General features: G+C 40.8%; 1 protein-coding gene across 7 annotated transcripts in view; it reads right to left on the bottom strand.

Annotated features, from left to right (window-relative positions):
• Window positions 1-17,999, bottom strand: part of AFF2 (ALF transcription elongation factor 2) — a 363,928-nt gene that overhangs the window by 136,932 nt on the left and 208,997 nt on the right. For all 7 annotated transcript variants that reach the window (XR_008974179.1, XM_057424103.1, XM_057424100.1 and 4 more), the window contains exon 4: window positions 15,021-15,059. Coding sequence is in view for 6 of the 7 variants with exons in the window: in XM_057424103.1 (XP_057280086.1) it covers window positions 15,021-15,059 (39 nt within the window). In the remaining variant the exon portion in view is untranslated. The remainder of the gene's footprint in view (window positions 1-15,020; window positions 15,060-17,999) is intronic.

The following is a 17,999-nucleotide window of genomic DNA, read 5'->3' as shown; positions in this document are numbered from 1 at the left end:
AAATAAAATCTCCAAATTCAGCATCAGGCAAAATTGCATTATTAACTACAGAACTTCTTGTTCTGCAGGCTTAGCACAGAAACTGCTCAAGTTTTACATTGTGCACTAGGTTTCAGACCCATGTAACCAGCTTATAACACAACCTGACAACAAGATGAAACAGTCTAAAAAACCATCAGGAATTTGATAGCATCAACTTGTGCCAGAAGACACCAGCTTTAGTCCTAAAACAGGAGCATCAATTATCTGCAACAGCATATGGAGGAAATTAACAAACCAGGTTAGGCAACTTATTTGAGTTACAGCTGAGTTCTTTTGTGTAAGCCATAATTTGCTTTCATTAAAACTGGACTCCAAGTTGTTACTCATCAAATACAAAGAAGTAAATCTACCACACACTGCTGTACAATACACATTGAAATCTCTTACAAAAGCTGTTTTTTTTCCCCTCAAAATCAAGACTCTGCCAGATCTCTTTTATTCTGCTTACCACACAAGCACTATTGCAGCATGGGTTTTCCTGAGTGGGTGTGCCACTTCTTTTTCATGTTGAGTGTTTCCCTCTTACATGGTCTCATCAGCACCTCAACTGTAATGCCATTAAAACAGTAGTCTGAAGCTAAGTCATAGTGAAAGCTAGAAAAGCTCAAACCTGCTCTTACGGAAGCTGTCTTTTTCCATCATTTCATTTTCTTCATCTATGTGATGCTCTCCCTAAATGTCCCAGTTGAAAACTTGCTTCTCTCTGGTGTATGAAGAATGCACTCCCCCCCTACAGAGTATGATTATCTTCTCAGTGCCTACATCAGAGACCATGACTGCTTTGAGGGCAAAGACTCTCTCATTTTTTGTCTTATGCAATGCCTAGGGCAGTGGTGGAACTTCTGAATATTGGCTGGAAACTGGGGACAGTGAATACTGGCTGGAAAATCCTGAGTTAACAACATAGCCAGCTTGATTAGCATTCGGCAGGACCTGGATGAACAGAAAACTTCAAACTGAAGCCTGATCATTGGATCCTCTCATTTGGCACCCTGTTTATTTGGTTTTTTTTTAAGGTTAAAAGCTTAGCATGTTTGCCAAAAAAAAAAATACTATGGGTTCTGGCCTGTGACAAGGAGGTAGAGTCCTTGCTGCCTCTCACTCAGCCCTTTAATTCTCTTCTCTTAGAGAAAGACCTAAGCAGCCACCTGCAATCCTACTGTGTGACCTGGCATTTATTGTAGTAACTTTAGCCTTTGGGGAAAAAAAACAACAAACCAAACCCTGAATATTTCAGTCTGGATTTCTTTTCCTTCACTTGTGTCTTGAAGCAGGTCTGTTCCTGCATCTGTGTGTCCTGTAAACCATGACAACACTCCCCTTTGATTCACTCCTGCTAACTAACAGGTGTAGAAAAAATGGATGTATGTTATAGAAATGTTTTGATACAGCATGTACTTTTTTGGCATGTCAGCCTTACCCAAATAAGCCAGCTTAAAGAGTAAAGAAAACCGAAGCCAAAACGTGCTGAGGTCTTTTCTGATCTTCCTTAAGGTATGGAGGCTTTGGAGTATTTCTGGTAGGCAGATTCCCACTGTCACATGCATGTATTTGAGTCCTCATTTCCCAGCTTGTTTTTTCATAGAAAGCTAATAAGTATGAGGTTGGAAACATTAAATACTCAGAACTGTCATGAAGACATATGACAGCTGAGGTTGGTTGGTCCCACACAGAGGCCAAGTCTGAAATCAGCATGTTCTGACTATACACCAGATTAATATAGCCTCCTTCCATCCCTGCATTTTTTAAAGCTTTCTGACAGCAAACTACATAGAAACAAACTAATTCGTAAAAGCTGGGCTGAAAAAGGGCAAAGTCCATAACCTTCCTGTCTCCAAACACCGCACTACTTTTTCTTCCCACAGGAAAACCAGCAAGTAGCACACAAAAGCTACAGGGCTATAATGCTGCAAGTTTGCTGCTCCAGCATTTAAAAATCATGTATCTACATTACTAGACGATGACACGTATCATCTCTGTTGCTTCTAGATGGCCAAACAGGAATAGCAAACTGTTCATTAGTAATAGTTTATCAGGGGTCATGTGAGCAATCAGGAACAAACCTGGAGCAAGCCCAAGAAAAGACCACCCAGTAGACCCATGGTTGCTGGTAAGCTCTAAGCAGTTAGTGCTATTTGCAACTCCAGCTGGTGTCAAACACTCACAATTACCAGTTATCATACAAAGATGCAGTGGAATAAACCTGCCAAAGAATCCTTTTTTTGTTTTTTTTTTTTTTTAGTAAGAAGTGCAATCTATTACTGTGTTACAAGTAATTACCAACAGCAATTGTTGATCTCACTTTGCTGGAGAGATACAAAGGCTAGATGCAGTAACACGGCATTCTTTTTGAAGGGTTACTTGTGTTGTAAGTGAAAGACGCTATAAAATGACAATGCTGCTGCAAAGGAGACAGAATGATACATTGAGTCAAATTCCCAGGCTAAGTCTTTTCAAAGCACAAAAGTAGCTCCTGCATCCTTTCAAACATGATAACTTTCTTGCATTTTACATTGACCATATTAAGAAAAATGGTAATGAAGAGATCATGACAACTTCGTTTAGAAAGACAGAATCAACTAGGTTGGAAAAGACCTTTAAGATCATCAACTCCAACCATTACCACAGGACTGCCAAGTCCACTACTAAACCATGTCACCAACGGTCTCATCTACACTTCCAGGGATGGTTATTCCACCACTGCCCTGGGTGCCGGTTCCAATACCTGATCATTCTCTCTGCAAACATCCAGTCTAAACCTCCCCTGGCACAGCTTGAGTTTGTTAGCTTTTTTCTTTTTTTTTTGTCAGCTTACAAACCAGATTTGTAGTGATGCAGTCAATGCACATGAGTGACCTAAGCAGGGAGCAGGGTCAGGGGTGAAGCAGCAAGAATTCAAACAACCCGAGTCTCGTTACTTAGTCTGCTGTGGGTCTTTGACAGTGTTAAAATGTTCATGCTGTTTGATAACACCATCTCCTCTCTATTAAGGCAGAAACTAGCTTTTCAGACAGAGCCAGAGGAAGAAGCACTGACACATTCAGGGCGCATTCTTGGGTGTGTTGGTCGATGAGAAAATGAACATGAGCCGGCAGTGTGCGCTCGCAGCCCAGAAAGCAACCGTATCCTGGGCTGCATCAAAAGGAGCGTAACCAGCAGGTCAAGGGAGGGGATCCTGCCCCTCTACTCTGCTCTCTTGAGACCTCACTTGGAGTATTGTGTGCAGTTCTGGTGTCCTCAACATAAAAAGGACATGGAACTGTTGGAACAAGTCCAGAGGAGGCCACGAGGACGATCAGGGGACTGGAGCACCTCCCGTATGAAGACAGGCTGAGGGAGTTGGGGCTGTTCAGCCTGGAGAAGAGAAGGCTGCGTGGAGACCTCATAGCAGCCTTCCATTATCTGAAGGGGGCCTATAGGGATGCTGGGGAGGGACTCTTCATTAGAGACTGTAGTGCTAGGACAAGGGGTAACAGGTTAAAACTTAAACAGGGGAAGCTTAGGTTGGATATAAGGAAGAAGTTCTTTACTGTAAGGGTGGTGAGGCACTGGAATGGGTTCCCAAGGAAGCTGTCAAAGCTCCATCCTTGGCGGTGTTCAAGGCCAGGTTGGACAAAGCCTTGGGTGAGATGGTTTAGTGTGAGGTGTCCCTGCCCATGGCAGGGGGGTTGGAACTAGGTGATCTTAAGGTCCCTTCCAACCTTAACTATTCTATGATCTTTTACATGATCTCATGGGAGGCTTCTACTAAGGATGGGGAAGGGCTGGAGAAGGCACAGGAATGACGATGTGATATCCTCATGGCTTGCTGAGCATGTCCCAGCAATGGTGGGTCAACCAGTTTCACTTCTGTGGTTCTACTGGCACTGACACCAATGACTTTTAAAAGCAACAGCTGCCAATGAAAAAGTGGTGACAACTACTTTCATGGAAGGAAGCCTCCAGTGAACACTGCCCTGTTGAACCTACACTCTGTTTTTGTCTGAACTCAGGAACTGCAAGAGGCTGCTCTTCTGTGAGCGCCAATTTTCATTTGATTGGTACAACACTCCTTTTTCAGATAAACTGGCAGCTCAGACCTCTTACTGAAAAGATTATGGGATCAATAGTTTAGAAATTATGAAACACTGGAATAAGTGAAAAGGGATTAATTGGCTTGGTTAAAAAAAAACCAAACAACATTACTACTGGGAATGTTCTCCTACAAATCAAACACCATTTTTTTTTCTGAGTCTCAGAATATTTTTAAAGGTTACTGTACCTTGGGATACACAAACAGAATAATCTTTAGGAGGGTATACTCATGACAAAGCCCAAAGGGGCTTTTAACACCTAGAGTTTGTGCAGCAAAATCCATCAGAATATCTCAAAGCATTCCTCACAAGACATCAACACCTGCCATTTTCCAGTTTGGCTCCAGAGGTGGAATTTAGTCCATGACTTAAACCACCTGCTCAACCAGCACCATACATAGGGAACATTACACTGGCCTCCCCCTTTTTTTTCCAACCCATGCAAGCCTCTTAAGTCCATATGTGTCGATGTTCCTGTTTCACCCTACAAAGTACCAGTAGGTATTATTACCACCTCCCTCCAAACAGTATTTGCTTAGACATTCCACGGAAACTTTGGAATAGAAGAAATACTTGCTAAGAGCTGTAAACTGTTGAGAACAGGGTTTCCAGTGACACCCACAGCAGAGCCCTTGCCCTCAGAGGAGCCCTGGGAAGCAGTACAGAAACACTTGCAGCAGGGAGAATAAACACTGCATGCAGAATGTTGAATAAACATAAATCTGGGCGCTTAGGTCTGAACTTCAAATTCATGTCTGTTATCTCTTGCCTCTGAACAATGGTCAACAAACACCTCAATGCCTTGAACTAATAAAACCATTTTCCTTTCTAATGCTACAGCCTGACATTTTCTTCAGCTGAATTCTGGAAGGCTGTGTGCCCATATGACTGCTTTTAAATCATACAGAAATGTGAGAAATTCCTTGGGAAGAAAAAAGTAAAGGGCAGAAAAAAGGCAAAAAAATCCAAAAAGCATTCTGGTCAGATTTTCAAGCTATCCAAAGAGATTGCTACACAGCTGACATAAATCAATGTGGCAGGAGCTACAGGCTAATTAAACAAATGTGACAACTTTACTGTGACAATTTGAAAATGCTCAAAGCGCCTCTCATCCACAGTGTGCATTCTTCTCAAATACGTATTAAACCCCATGGATTGTATTAGGAAATTGAAAGGAACTTACATATTCAATAAAAAACACAATTATAAGCACAATTTGGAATATATGGCTAAAAAAGATTGGAAGTTCATAAGGTTTCTCAGACCATTAAGTTCAATGACACGCTTTCTTTAAAGAAATGTTAGAAATTTTCTATAGCAATAGATAAACCACAGTATGTAGTATAATTTTAAATATCTGATTTGAGGCTTGCTTTTGCACAATTATAACACCAATAATTCCAGCTGAAAACCTCAATGCATTTTGCTTGCAACTAATGGCAGAGTGGGCAAGGTTCTATTTTGCCACTTCATGGAAGGAGACCCTGTGAAGCAAAGGGGTATCTCAAAGTGATACAGGAAGATTAAAGGTAGGATGTTTTATCTGAGTCTGTGTATTCAAACATTTACCAAGAGGATGTTCAAAGAGCTGGGAAGATGGACCCTATCATTCTTTTACTGGCAGGTGTGAAGTGGTGTGCTCTGAAGACTCTTGACAGCTGAAACAATCTCCACAATTAAGAAGGAAGACACCTTCAGAAACAGCTCCACTGACTGTCCTGACAGTCTTAAAGCCCACAGATCAATGGCAAGAAAGACAGAAATTGCTCCCCTCAAAAAGCTGGCTTCCAGAACTGTTTTCCCTACAGAATGTGAAATTACTTGAACTTAAGACAGATGATGACTGCAAGACTGCCTTCCCGCACCAGGAAGCTTCCCCAAACCCCATGGAGGCTGGCAAGGCTGACAGTGTCACCACATGACTCCTCCAAAGAGAAAGTCCACCTGCTTGTCCAGGGGATCTCTCAGGAAAAAATACTTCTTGGCCTGTAACTCAGCTGGTAGCTGGTGTCTGTATTCTTGCATTAAGAAGAGATTAGGAGTGACTTGGGTTAAATTTAGACTGCAGTACATGTAGAAAATAGCAATAAATATTCCTGATATCTGCTGAAACAGAATACTACCCCCCATCTCCTCTGAGAGCAACAATAAGGTTCAGACTTGTAACTTCAGTTTTACTCCAGATGTCATCTTTGTCCTGCATTATTTTCCTTCTAAGAGCACAAGAGCAGTGAAGCATCAATGGCTGCATCATGGTGAGTATATTTAAATCAGTGAAAATGAGCATGCCTCAAGTATCTGGCCTCTTTTGGGTTTTTTTTTTTTTTTTTTTTTTTTTTTTTTAATTTCTCTAGTTCTTTCCTTACATATGTTTTCCAACCATCAGCCATTTTTTTTCAGGTTTGGATCATCATGGCCAGCTGAAACTTCAGAAGACAGTTTCAAAGAGGAGAGCTCTTGAAACTCTTTCCGAAGATTCATTCAGTTACAGGGACAGTCTAGGGACTGTAGTGATAGGACAGGGACTGTAGTGATAGGACAAGGGGTAACAGGTTAAAACTTAAACAGGGGAAGTTTAGGTTGGATATAAGGAGGAAATTCTTTCCTGTTAGGGTGGTGAGGCACTGGAATGGGTTGCCCAGGGAGGTTGTGAATGCTCCATCCCTGGCAGTGTTCAAGACCAGGTTGGACAAGGCCTTGGGTGAGATGGTTTAGTGTGAAGTGTCCCTGCCCATGGCAGGGGGTCAGAACTTGATGATCTTAAGGTCCTTTCCAACCCTAACTATTCTATGATTCTATGATCCTCCAGCCCCATCCTTCCCCTGGCCACTGCAAGTCTCTTTTTTTCCTAGCTCTGTTTCTCTTGACTAACCACATATGGCCAATCTACCCTTCATGGGCCCCACCAGCTTCTTCAGCTGTGTTGACATACAGGGAGGCTTCCTACCAGGACTTACAACACACAAAACTTACCCTCAGGGCTGCAAAAATGGAAACCTTCCCTTTTGTGCGATAAAGAGGAACAGAAGATGCTATAGGCTTTGTCATTTCAAACAAGAATTGTTTCTAAAGCATACATTCATTTCAGAAAGCCTAACTCGATTTTAATATGTTTCCAATGTCTTCATTCTGTGCCTAAAGCAATTTGTTATGTAGAGTACACATTATTAATCTACTTAAATGAAAGGTAACATTGCTAGCAGTTTAAACACTCAATGCACATATTTAACAATGTTTCATTCTGACAGCACAAGATGAAATAACAGAAATGATTAATCTGAGACCAAAGCAATATTCTACTACCTATATTTCAAAATAGGGCTAGATTTTATTTTTAATACTTTGGCATTAAGATGTGCAAGTGGAGTACAGGAGCTTCAGATGGCTTTTCTGCTTGACCACACTGAACACTGTGCCACTAGATGCTGTTACTGGTCATTTTGGAATCAGCAGCAGGACTCCAGGACAGGCACACAACAGGCTCTGCAGTTCTTATCCATGTTTTTATACAACATAAATCTGCGCAGTGTCCTTAAGGGAGGATACCTGATACAGCTACAGCCTAACACTGTAACAGTGTAGAAGTGTTCAAAATTTGCCATCCAGTTCAGCACCCGCAGCCTTGTTTGCTCATGGGAGCGTACAAAAGGTCAAAGTGGATGTGACATCCCAGATTCCCTGGGTCTGTTTTCTCTCGCACTTTCACTCAAAGATAAGGGAGCTACTCTTTATTTACAATGATGAAAAGGGACGGGAAGTCAGGTCCCATGACTCTGCAAATCTGGAGTAGGAATCTTAGTTTTATGATACTGTCCACTCAAGACCCCATGAGCTCATCTTCCCACATTTTTTTGTCTCTTTCATTTCAGTTATTTCTGGAACTACAAAACTTAGAAGTTTTTTGTTTTTAAAGTAGTATATAAACTGACCCAAACTTTTAAGTGATGCAGAGGGTGCACCTGGTCTTCCGCAGAAGTTGCTAAACTACTATCACTTCCTCCACGGCAGTGACCTTGCTGAATCACTTTCTTCTTTGAAGTGCCCTTTTAAAAAAATATTTTGTATATTCTCATGAAATATAATTATTTTTATCATAACAGTGTACCAAATCAGAGTGAGGATGCTGTAACATGTTGCAATGCGTAGTGGATCATTTCTGAGGTGACTGTCAATGAGGGAGAGAAAATAAGGGTGGCTGTTTTGGTTCAAAAGAGATACTGAGCATTTGGAAAACAGATAAGAATTAAGACTTTTTCCTTTAGTCATTCTTTCATTCTCTTCAGGAGCAGTAAAATGTGTCTGAACTCTTGTGATGTCAGCTCACTTTACAATAATTTTAGTAGGGATGGTAAATCTGGCAGTGATAATCAAATGATACAATACTACTGAAATCAGCAGTATTTCCATTTGGTAGTACAAAAATGTATGTTGAAATATTATGGTTAAGGAGATAAGAAAACAGAACTGAATAGTGAGTTCGAAATAGGTGCATTTCAATCTCTCTCTTTTCCTGAATACCTTTTGTAATCTTTTTTTATTGTTACAGTGTATACAGGCTGCAACAGACCCACATCATGATCAGATTTTACATTTCAAAGTTCTTTGCTAAATATTTCTTTAATACTGCTACAAAAATAAAATCTTTGATAAATTCCTGCAGGCTGGAATCAGATCTTGCTTGTCTGTCCTGACAAAGGTCTAATCTTTTGCTCTTTACATCTTGACAAGGTATTTATCCCTATAAAAGGCAGGTGCAAAACACCTTTCGAGTACAGGAAACAATGCACACCCATGTGCATCTGTCAGATCAGTCAACCTTTCCTCCCCGTCACCTCTCCAACAGCATGTAGTATCTTTGCATTAATCTGGCAGCACAAAACAGATTTATAGTATACATCTACATCACAAGTGAACTCCTCTCATACCTAACTTGGGCCATGCCAGCACTGCAATGGTGGCCTACAGAATAAGCCACATAAGCTGCGTCCTCAAGCACTGACTCATGCCAACTTCCTACTCAACTAGTCTAAAGTTAATGCTGAGGTTTCTACATTATGTACCTTCAATTTAACATAGTCAGCTTTGGGGTAACACTCCTGAGGTGCCTTTCTCATGCACAGCACAATAATGTTGTCATGGTAAAGATGAATGGCCAAAAACTTGAATAATCCTGTTCTGCTGTGTTCATGTGTAGCTCATACTGGCCAAAGCAAGCCTCTGGGTTAAGGGTCTACTCTACACTGGGAAGAACTAAGATTGCTCTCTCCAGCTCCAATCAAGACTACTCTGTGCTATCCTCAAATGACTCCAACCATTAATTTCTCTGTGCCTGTGTGTATATGGCTGGACAGCTCACACAAAGCTGGGAAAAGGCTTCTTTTGACCTTCCTGAAATTGTTGCTGAACACTTGTGGTGGTTCTGAGACAAGAACTGAGCTGATCACCTTCCAAACCAGAAATGAGCTGTTCTCAAATACTACTCAGCATTTCCATTTTCTGGGGCAAGCCTACATCTAGAGAGCCATCAGAGCAAAGGACTAGATGCTGCTTTTATGTACACCTAAAGTAATGCAGGGGTAACTCCTTTTTATTTAATAACAGCAGCAGCAATGTAAGTTGGAGCTGCTGCCAATTTATACCAGTGTGGGAGGAAGAAGAATTCAATGAACTCAAATGAGATCAGATGCCAGTGGAATTACCCCTTGATTTATTTTGATGTGAGAGCAGAAACTGCCTCCATTGACAAAATGCTGATAAAAAGCTGAAAATTCAATGGCTTAGAAATTGCTGATATTCATTGGTTTTATTCCTCCAAATCTTCATATACATAAGCAAAGTCTAAAGAAAAAAAAAAACCAACCCAAAACTACTGTTGCAACACTTTGCCTTCGTCAAAACAGGCTATTACCCATTTTTTACATGCTTCCAAAGGCTGCACACCAGGCAAGGGACAAAGGCCGCAGATACACATTTACACGTGGGTTAACTTTTCAGTCCATTTTTTCATTTCAGTAGAAATAATAAATCACCTTATCCTGGAGAAAGAAGCAGCTTGACAGAAAACATACGGTGCTGGGCTATTTTTATAGCACACCTAAGATGTATAGGGATTCATTTATTTACTCAGCTATTTAAAAGTGGCTACTCTTACTCATTCTCTGGACAGCTAAATGCCAGGTTGCTAAGTTACTGTTACTTGACATCATCTCCTCCCCAACGTGTTTCCACAGTTGACAGGTTCACATGATTTACTAGGCCAGTCAGCTCGTTATTCACTTGTCCAATGACGTCTAGATGGTCATTTGAAATTCACATCATGTCCTCCTCAGCAAGCCCCCAGATTCTACATGAAAATATTTAAACTGCCCATGAGTTACTAAATACATTTGCGACTACACTGGACAGAGTACCTGTGTTTTTCAAAGTACAATTATTAAAATTGGGTGTACCATTGTTCTTCAATGTTGGTTTGTATTTTGAAAGAGAAAACTACTGAGAGGCAAATAACAGTCTGTATCTATTATAGTCTAATTTTGCTCTGTGAGCAGCTCACCTCAGCTATGGATGACACACATTAAATTTGTTAGTGCTTTCAATTGGCATAAGGAAGGTAATACTACACATAATTTGCCTAGTCAAGGGCATCTTCACTTGCTGATCAATTTACATATTCTCCAATGTCATTAGATATTACCTAGTCATCAGATGAATAGAAGACTATACAAATTACAGACTTCGCTCATTTAACTCTAGTCATTTTATACTAATTACAATCTGAATTATATTTAGGATTTGTTTTGCTTCCAGACTAGAAAGCCTTTAATTAATACCACAGCTGTCCACATAACATCAGAAGAGTCCATCTAGCTACTTGATGGCTTACTACAATGAATATGCATCTACAAGAGTTATTTTGTTCCTTTAAGCAGGGACAGATTTTTAGACAGCAGTGCCTGCCCAGATGGTTAGCAACACAGACACAAAAGCTTTATATGTACAGACCAGAGCCTCCCTGCTGCAAGATTACATCTAATCGATTGCCTAAACACCTAGCCCAAAGTTTCAATTTACACTGCAAGTCCTCAAGAACATGTAGTTAAATAAATAAGATTTCCTTTCTTTCCCGTGTAATGTTGTATGCTTATCACCTCTCTGCCCAGAAGTCAACCAATGCGAAGGGAGGTCCCTACTGTGCTCATTCTAGGTAGAAACAGGATGTCTGCTGGTTTGCACTGACACACAGCCCTATACTGGGACCAGCAGAACATGTCACATAACATGCCAGGAGAGCAGGGAATGCTGATGGAGCACTGGTACAAGTGGCACAAGTAACAGCATCAGAACACTGGCTTAAAATGTCATTTCTATTGCCCCATTTGCACTTTGTATCACAACTTTTCAACGAACTCATTTTTCAATGGCTGCACATAGCAAGTGACAACTTAATTTAAGTCCATATTAATATAATGTGAATTACACACTCATACACTGTTAAGTGCCTGTCTTCCATATTACCCACACTTTCAAAGCCATTATGCAGCTTAAAAAATAAGCCACATTTTGGAACAGAAAAAAGTGTACTGACCACCCATGTATTCACCTTCATCTTTTAATTTGCTATTAGCAACCTTTATGAAATACAAATCTCCTGTACTACCTTTACAGCTTGGCCTTAGTTATTGAAGAGAGATTATTTTATTATTATTAACAACCTTTACAGCCATCATGGTTAGGAAAGCAAAATCAACAAGAGACCGCTCTGCCATTAACCTTTGGTTATAGTATCAGAACAGTCCTTAAAGCATTTACACAAGATGACATAAGTGGCTGACTGTTTCAGGAAATCTGAAGGACTATGAAATTTTGCCTCTGAAGACTCAGGGGTTTGAACAGACTCAAGACCTTTCCCCTCTCTCTGATGAAAATTTTTGACCATAAACTCAATTAAAACTTCTTTTTCCTAAAGAAAAAAAAAAGAAAAAAAAAAGAAAAAAAGGAAATAAAAGAGAGATTAGGAATTGCAAACCTCTACAATTACAAAACCCATTAATCAAGTTCAGCTTGAAAAAAGAGCTCTGTAAAATCAGAGGTCACAAATCTTAACATGGTACCTCTTCCTTGTAAAGTCTAGGAAAAAAACCTAGAAGAATTACTGTGTCTTTCAGAGGGGTGAAACTGAATTAAGTCACTTAATCCCCTGACTGAAAAAGAGACAAAGGAGCAAAATTCAAGGCATGAAATGATCTCTCCCAAGGGAGAGGGAGACAGACAGGGCTGGGGAAAGGCAGGCAGCAGCACCTTTCTTCCTGCACTTTGGGGTGCACAGTTCAGGAGTGGATGTGGCTTACAGCAGAAATTGCCAGTAGTTGTCAATGGTTTGGCTGGTCAAAATGCACATTATTACAGCCCCATCTGTCTACCTTCAGAACCCGTCTTGTAATTCCTCTTGTTTACCTCGGCAACACCCCTGACAGGATGGAAACGTTAATAGCCTAGATTTTACATGGGGAAACTGCCATCAGGGAGCAGAGGGCCACACTCCCAGAGGCGCTTCAGGGTCTACATAAATGGCCCCAAAAGGCCAGAAAGGATCTGTCAGAGCTAGGAACTTAATCCACACTCTTAAAGCACAAATAGCTGCTGAAACCAAGGGTCATCCTTTTATCTGGAGCAGACAACCTGAATCTCCTGACACAGGCCTTCCACGGGGAGCCTGAAGATTGGATTTTGACTACTGCTGGGCATCGCATTCTTTTATTTTCTCTTCATTGCCTATCAAGTAGAATATGATACTCTGCATGCAGCCAAAACACATTTTCCACTAGCTCATTCTGCATTATAAATTTGAGAAGAACAAAGTCACTAACAAAACTGAGGTACGTCTACTTCCACGTGTGCTTCAGCCACCATACAAAGTTGAAAGCCTAATTTAGCTGCCACTGAAGGCAACCAGTTGGGACTGGGACTTGCTGGGCCTTTGATGGGCAGCCTCAGAAGTGGTTCTGTGATCTGCTGCTTTCTCACCTAGCTGCACATGTGGTGAGGTCCCACACTCACTGCTCTGTGCCAACCCTGTACCCAGCACATGTGGTCTCATGCACTCAATATAGCTTCTGGCTACACCTGTAGCTGACAGGTTTGCTCCATGTCTGAATGGCAAGGATGGGCACCGGGAGCGCCTCCAAGCATCTGCACCCAGCCGTCAAGAAAGATCTGCTGGTTTATACCCCTCTTTCAGTTGCCCATTATATGCTCTTGTGAGACAGATCACCAGAGACATGGAAACCTGCTACATCCCTGCTCTGTCCACCCCAAGTTTAACAGCCTACTGGGACCAGCTGCAGGGACTCTGAAGTTCATCCCCATCCTCTGCTGTCATCATCATCAGAATCCTGCACTGATCACAGCAGGTTTCAGAAGGAAGCCTAGGACATTCTGACTCTGTTGACTTAAACTGCAGCCATGGGGTAGGAAATAGTATCACCTCCTTTTGATTAGGAAAAGGACATTTCTACTTCCTATGATTTATATACACTGTTCCCACATTAAAACTGGCACCTGGTTGATTGATCCCTGAAATTCACTACATCACATTTCTTTTTGATGCTGTTTACTGGACAACTGCTTTCCCCAGCTAACAAGTCATTCATTACAACTATAGTAAAGAACCTAATTGAAATATATAAACAGGGGAAGAAGACATTTACAATGTACCAAGTATTTCAAATAGCCTTGCAACACTTTCTTTGCTTTTGCACCCTTAGTGTCCAATAGGTACTAAACCCCTGTTCACTTTGAGGGTTGAAACTAGATTTTATTTATTAGCATGCATTCATTGCTTCTGGGTACACATGCAGATGTATACTCCTCTGTTACTGCAGGTCTGCACGTGCATGCTTGCCTGCTGGTTCAACATACTTCTGCAGCAACACTGGCAACCTATAAGGACATCAACAGCATCCCGAGATAACGTGTGTGCACATAACAGAAGCAAGTTTCCCAAACTACTTAAGTCTGGATTGCAGTGGATACTGAGAAGCCCATTTTATAAGTAAGAACAAGTCCATGTATTTGCAAGCAAATTGACACAATTGTTACAGATGATTTGAGGTCTGTACCAGCTGCTCCTAGTGGCAAGAACATGGCCAGCACAAATTCCTATTGAAATTTTATACCCTCTACACTGAACCCCAGGAAGCTGACTGTCAATCCAAGGAAGCAGCTCTGACAGATGAGAGATAACCCACGAGGACAAAAACCTAAATTCCAGATAGGGACTGCTGGGTTGCAAACCTGACCCCAGACAAATCTCACTGCCAACAGGGGATGTCAAAATTGGGGTGTCTGAGGAAAAGCCTTTCTTAAGTAATGCAAATTTACATGTACACAAGTTGTGCACAGTCCCCTTTATTATATGATCTTGTTACAATTAAACCATGCTCAGTTAGAATGGTTTTAATTTTCTGCATTAAACCACTGACCAGAGCTCCTGGAAAAAGAAATAACCGAGTGTTTAACAAAACCATGAATGATGAGCAACTGTAGCTCGGGTGAATAAGGAAGAAGACTGTAGGTCAGTCTATGAGTGAGAGAATTAAGGTAACTCCACCTCAGGGTAGGAGAGAAATATGTCCTGGAGAGACTCACAAAGATTAAGAGCTTAAAAACCCCAGGAATGTGTGTAAATCCTGACTGCGACAAGCTGACAGATGCAGAGTATGAGGTGAACTAACCTTACTCACTAAGGAGCACCCTGGGCCTACCACTTGCCTGTGTGTTTTTAATACAGACCCACTAAAATGTTATTATTTACCTACAGTGTTAAAGACAGCCATATAATTCTTCTCCCTGAAAGATGAAATAGCAGCACTACAGCTATACAGAAAAGCAAAGGGTATTACTCACCCGTAATATGTCTTCCACACAGCTGGAGTCATTGGGAACCTAGGTGCAAAGAAAGAATGTTTAGTCAGGTGCTTCATGCAAAGTTCAGTGACTACAACCACAGAGCTAAACAGGTAACAAGCCTCTGTTTGAAGACTGCTGTATCCATGCTTGCTGCCTACCAGATTTTCCAGTTCAGATCAACATAAATCATCAGCAAGATCCATTTTGTCAAAAGTTTTTTCTTCTGCACTGCTTTGTGCTACTAAGAACACTTCTGAAGCAATAAAGTACTCTGATTTCCTCACAGCTGAGGACTGGCACTGGAATTGCCTGAAACTTCTGTATTGAAGAACATCCCGCTGCTACTCCTATCAGCAGCCTTCAAAGAGAAGGCGAGGTTTGGTTTAACTTGCTGCACGCTGCAGTGAAGGACAGAGGTGATAACAGTTAGGAGAAAGCTGTTATCATCAACTATCTTAACCTACAGCTTAATAGGCTAACAGCCAAGGCAGCTCTTAAAACTTAAATACATACTGTAGTAAAATACTGGTTGGACTGTAAGGGTGGCTGATGATTTTGTTGTCTCTCACTTCATCAGCCTGTCACAGGTTAAGTATCCTCTGAACAGCACAGGGGAATCCACCTCAAGAGGCTTGACAGATACTCCTTTTCCCCTTAGAAAGTTGCAATATATCTATACACACAACCATACCCATGCACACACAGAGTTGTGCCCTTAATGCCTTCCAATTGAAAATACTCATTTTTAAATGGTACTTACAGCATGTGCCACAATCCCTCATTCCAAGAACATGAAAGAGCTCAAAACCTCTGACTACTGTGAACAATTACATAAACAACAGGTGGACCCATGTGTACAATCATTTTGTAGCACTTGTAGGTAGTTGTGATGGGCTCTTATCACAGGGATACAGCAGAAGAGAAGAAACAATATTTAGGAATGTACCAAAAACCAGGTAAGCACTTCATGAATATTCAGTGACACTTTTCTGCCTGACACTTCACTGTAGTGCCCTTGTTAACTAGTTTGGTAAAAGACATTCATGACTAAACTCGATCCCCGTTATCCTAATCTGCTATAGAGCTTGACCAAAAGCACTGACCATGGCTTTCCTCCTGTATTTCAGCCAGCACTAAGCTTCAAGAATAAATCCACACAGCTACAAAAGCCGAAGACCAGAATGACCTATTAGATCACCAAGTTCACGCTCTGCTAAAGTAGCACATTTTCCCTGTTTCTTCTTGTACTATCACTAGTTTGACATAGAAACTGTAGGGAAATGGGTCTCCCATCCCTTCCCTTAATAAAACACGGACCAATGCTGTAAACTGTTCAGCCCTTTTTTGTGATAATTGTTAAAATTTTGCTTTCAGTGATACCTCAGCCTTTCTGTAGAGCTCTTCCCACTACTCATTTCTTCCCTTCATATTTACACCATGCACACACATGCAGAATTTCACTTCACTTTTCTCAAAGGATGAATGTTGAACTTTTGCCTTCTTTCCTGATACACATTTCCCATCCCTGTGGCTTATTTCATCACTGTTCTCTGAATTTCCAACAGTTCATCAATATCTTGGTAAAGAAGTACTCAAGTGAATATGAGTACGCTGCAGGGATATTAGTGATTTTTATCTCCTTCAGCAACTATAGATTATAATTTTATTTTCCATAGCATCACTTAAAAACACTCAACTGACCAGAAAAAAGAACCTTACCTTTTGTCCCTAGTTTCTACTCTGCTCAAATTCCACCTAACAAACCTAGCTTGAGAACTTTCAGTGGATGGTCAGCATTAACTGCAATAGGCACGCAGCTCACCCTCATACCTCACAACTTGATATTCCAGTACTTCACTGGCCTCCCTTCATCCACCAGTGTTTCACTTAAATCACTTTTTTCCCTCTCAATACCTGTAAGTCCCTGTTTTCCATACCCCATACCAACTCTCCATTCAGTGAGGAATAGTTAACTTTAAGACCAGCAAGCACCAATATTACTACACTATGCAGTGGGACAGTGGGAGTACATACGTCTCTAATACATTCCTGATTTTTTTTCAATGAAAAATTAGTATGTTGGAATATGAGAAAACAAAACAAATACTCCCCCCATCAGCTAGCACACCAATCACAAAACCTTTCACAGCAGTAACAGGAGCAGCCCAAAACCCAGCCAAGTGAGTCAAGACTGGGAAGAGTGACAGCAGCAGAGATACAGCAGTCTTCTCTTTATTTAACACCCCTCCCTGCCATTATACATGCCATTTTCAATGGTTAACCAAGATACCATGTGTATTCTTTTGTTTAGAAATGTCTTAATTGTCATAATCCTGTTCCTGACTGTTAACACAGTGCAGAGCATGTTTTAACTTGTTTCACAGTCCTCTCACAATTCACAGCCCTGTTTAAGTTTATGCTACTTCAGAACTAATGATGATAATAACAATAAACATACCATTTTACTTTAATAAAGCCCACTATATATTATGCAATCACAATCAGCTTCTGCTGGCAGCACTTGCTAATAACTTTAAATGCTTATGCATCAATTTAATTGCTTTAATGGCAAAGAAGATTTTAATGGCTTGACAGAACTTTTGTTCCCTTTGGCATTGCTTTGTTTTGAATCACTGGTATTAAAGTAATGCAAGATGTCAAAGTGCTGTGATTGTCATCTAGGGAGAACCAAGCAGGAGCTAGCACAAAGAGGAAAACATTTAGATTGATGCAAACATTAAAAGAATAATTATTACAACATAGCTATCGAGAGAAGATCAATGTAAGAGTCTTTCCGTACATTACTATTAGTGGATTTCTAAAGAAATGAGACCATTTTTCTAAATTCATGCTACAGTTACACATTCTAAGAGACTTGAAAGGCACAGATCTATCCTGGAAAGAAAACGAAAAAAGAAAAAGAAAAAAAGCAACCTTTCAAAGTGTGAATCAAAAATTGGAAGTTTAATTGTCCAT

Source organism: Pezoporus wallicus, unplaced genomic scaffold, assembly GCF_028554395.1.
Source record: "Pezoporus wallicus isolate ANWC-B61680 ecotype Strahan unplaced genomic scaffold, APGP_CSIRO_Pwel_v1 contig_8075, whole genome shotgun sequence".
Taxonomy (NCBI): Eukaryota; Metazoa; Chordata; class Aves; order Psittaciformes; family Psittacidae; genus Pezoporus; species Pezoporus wallicus.
This window is presented reverse-complemented; position numbering and strand designations above follow the sequence as displayed.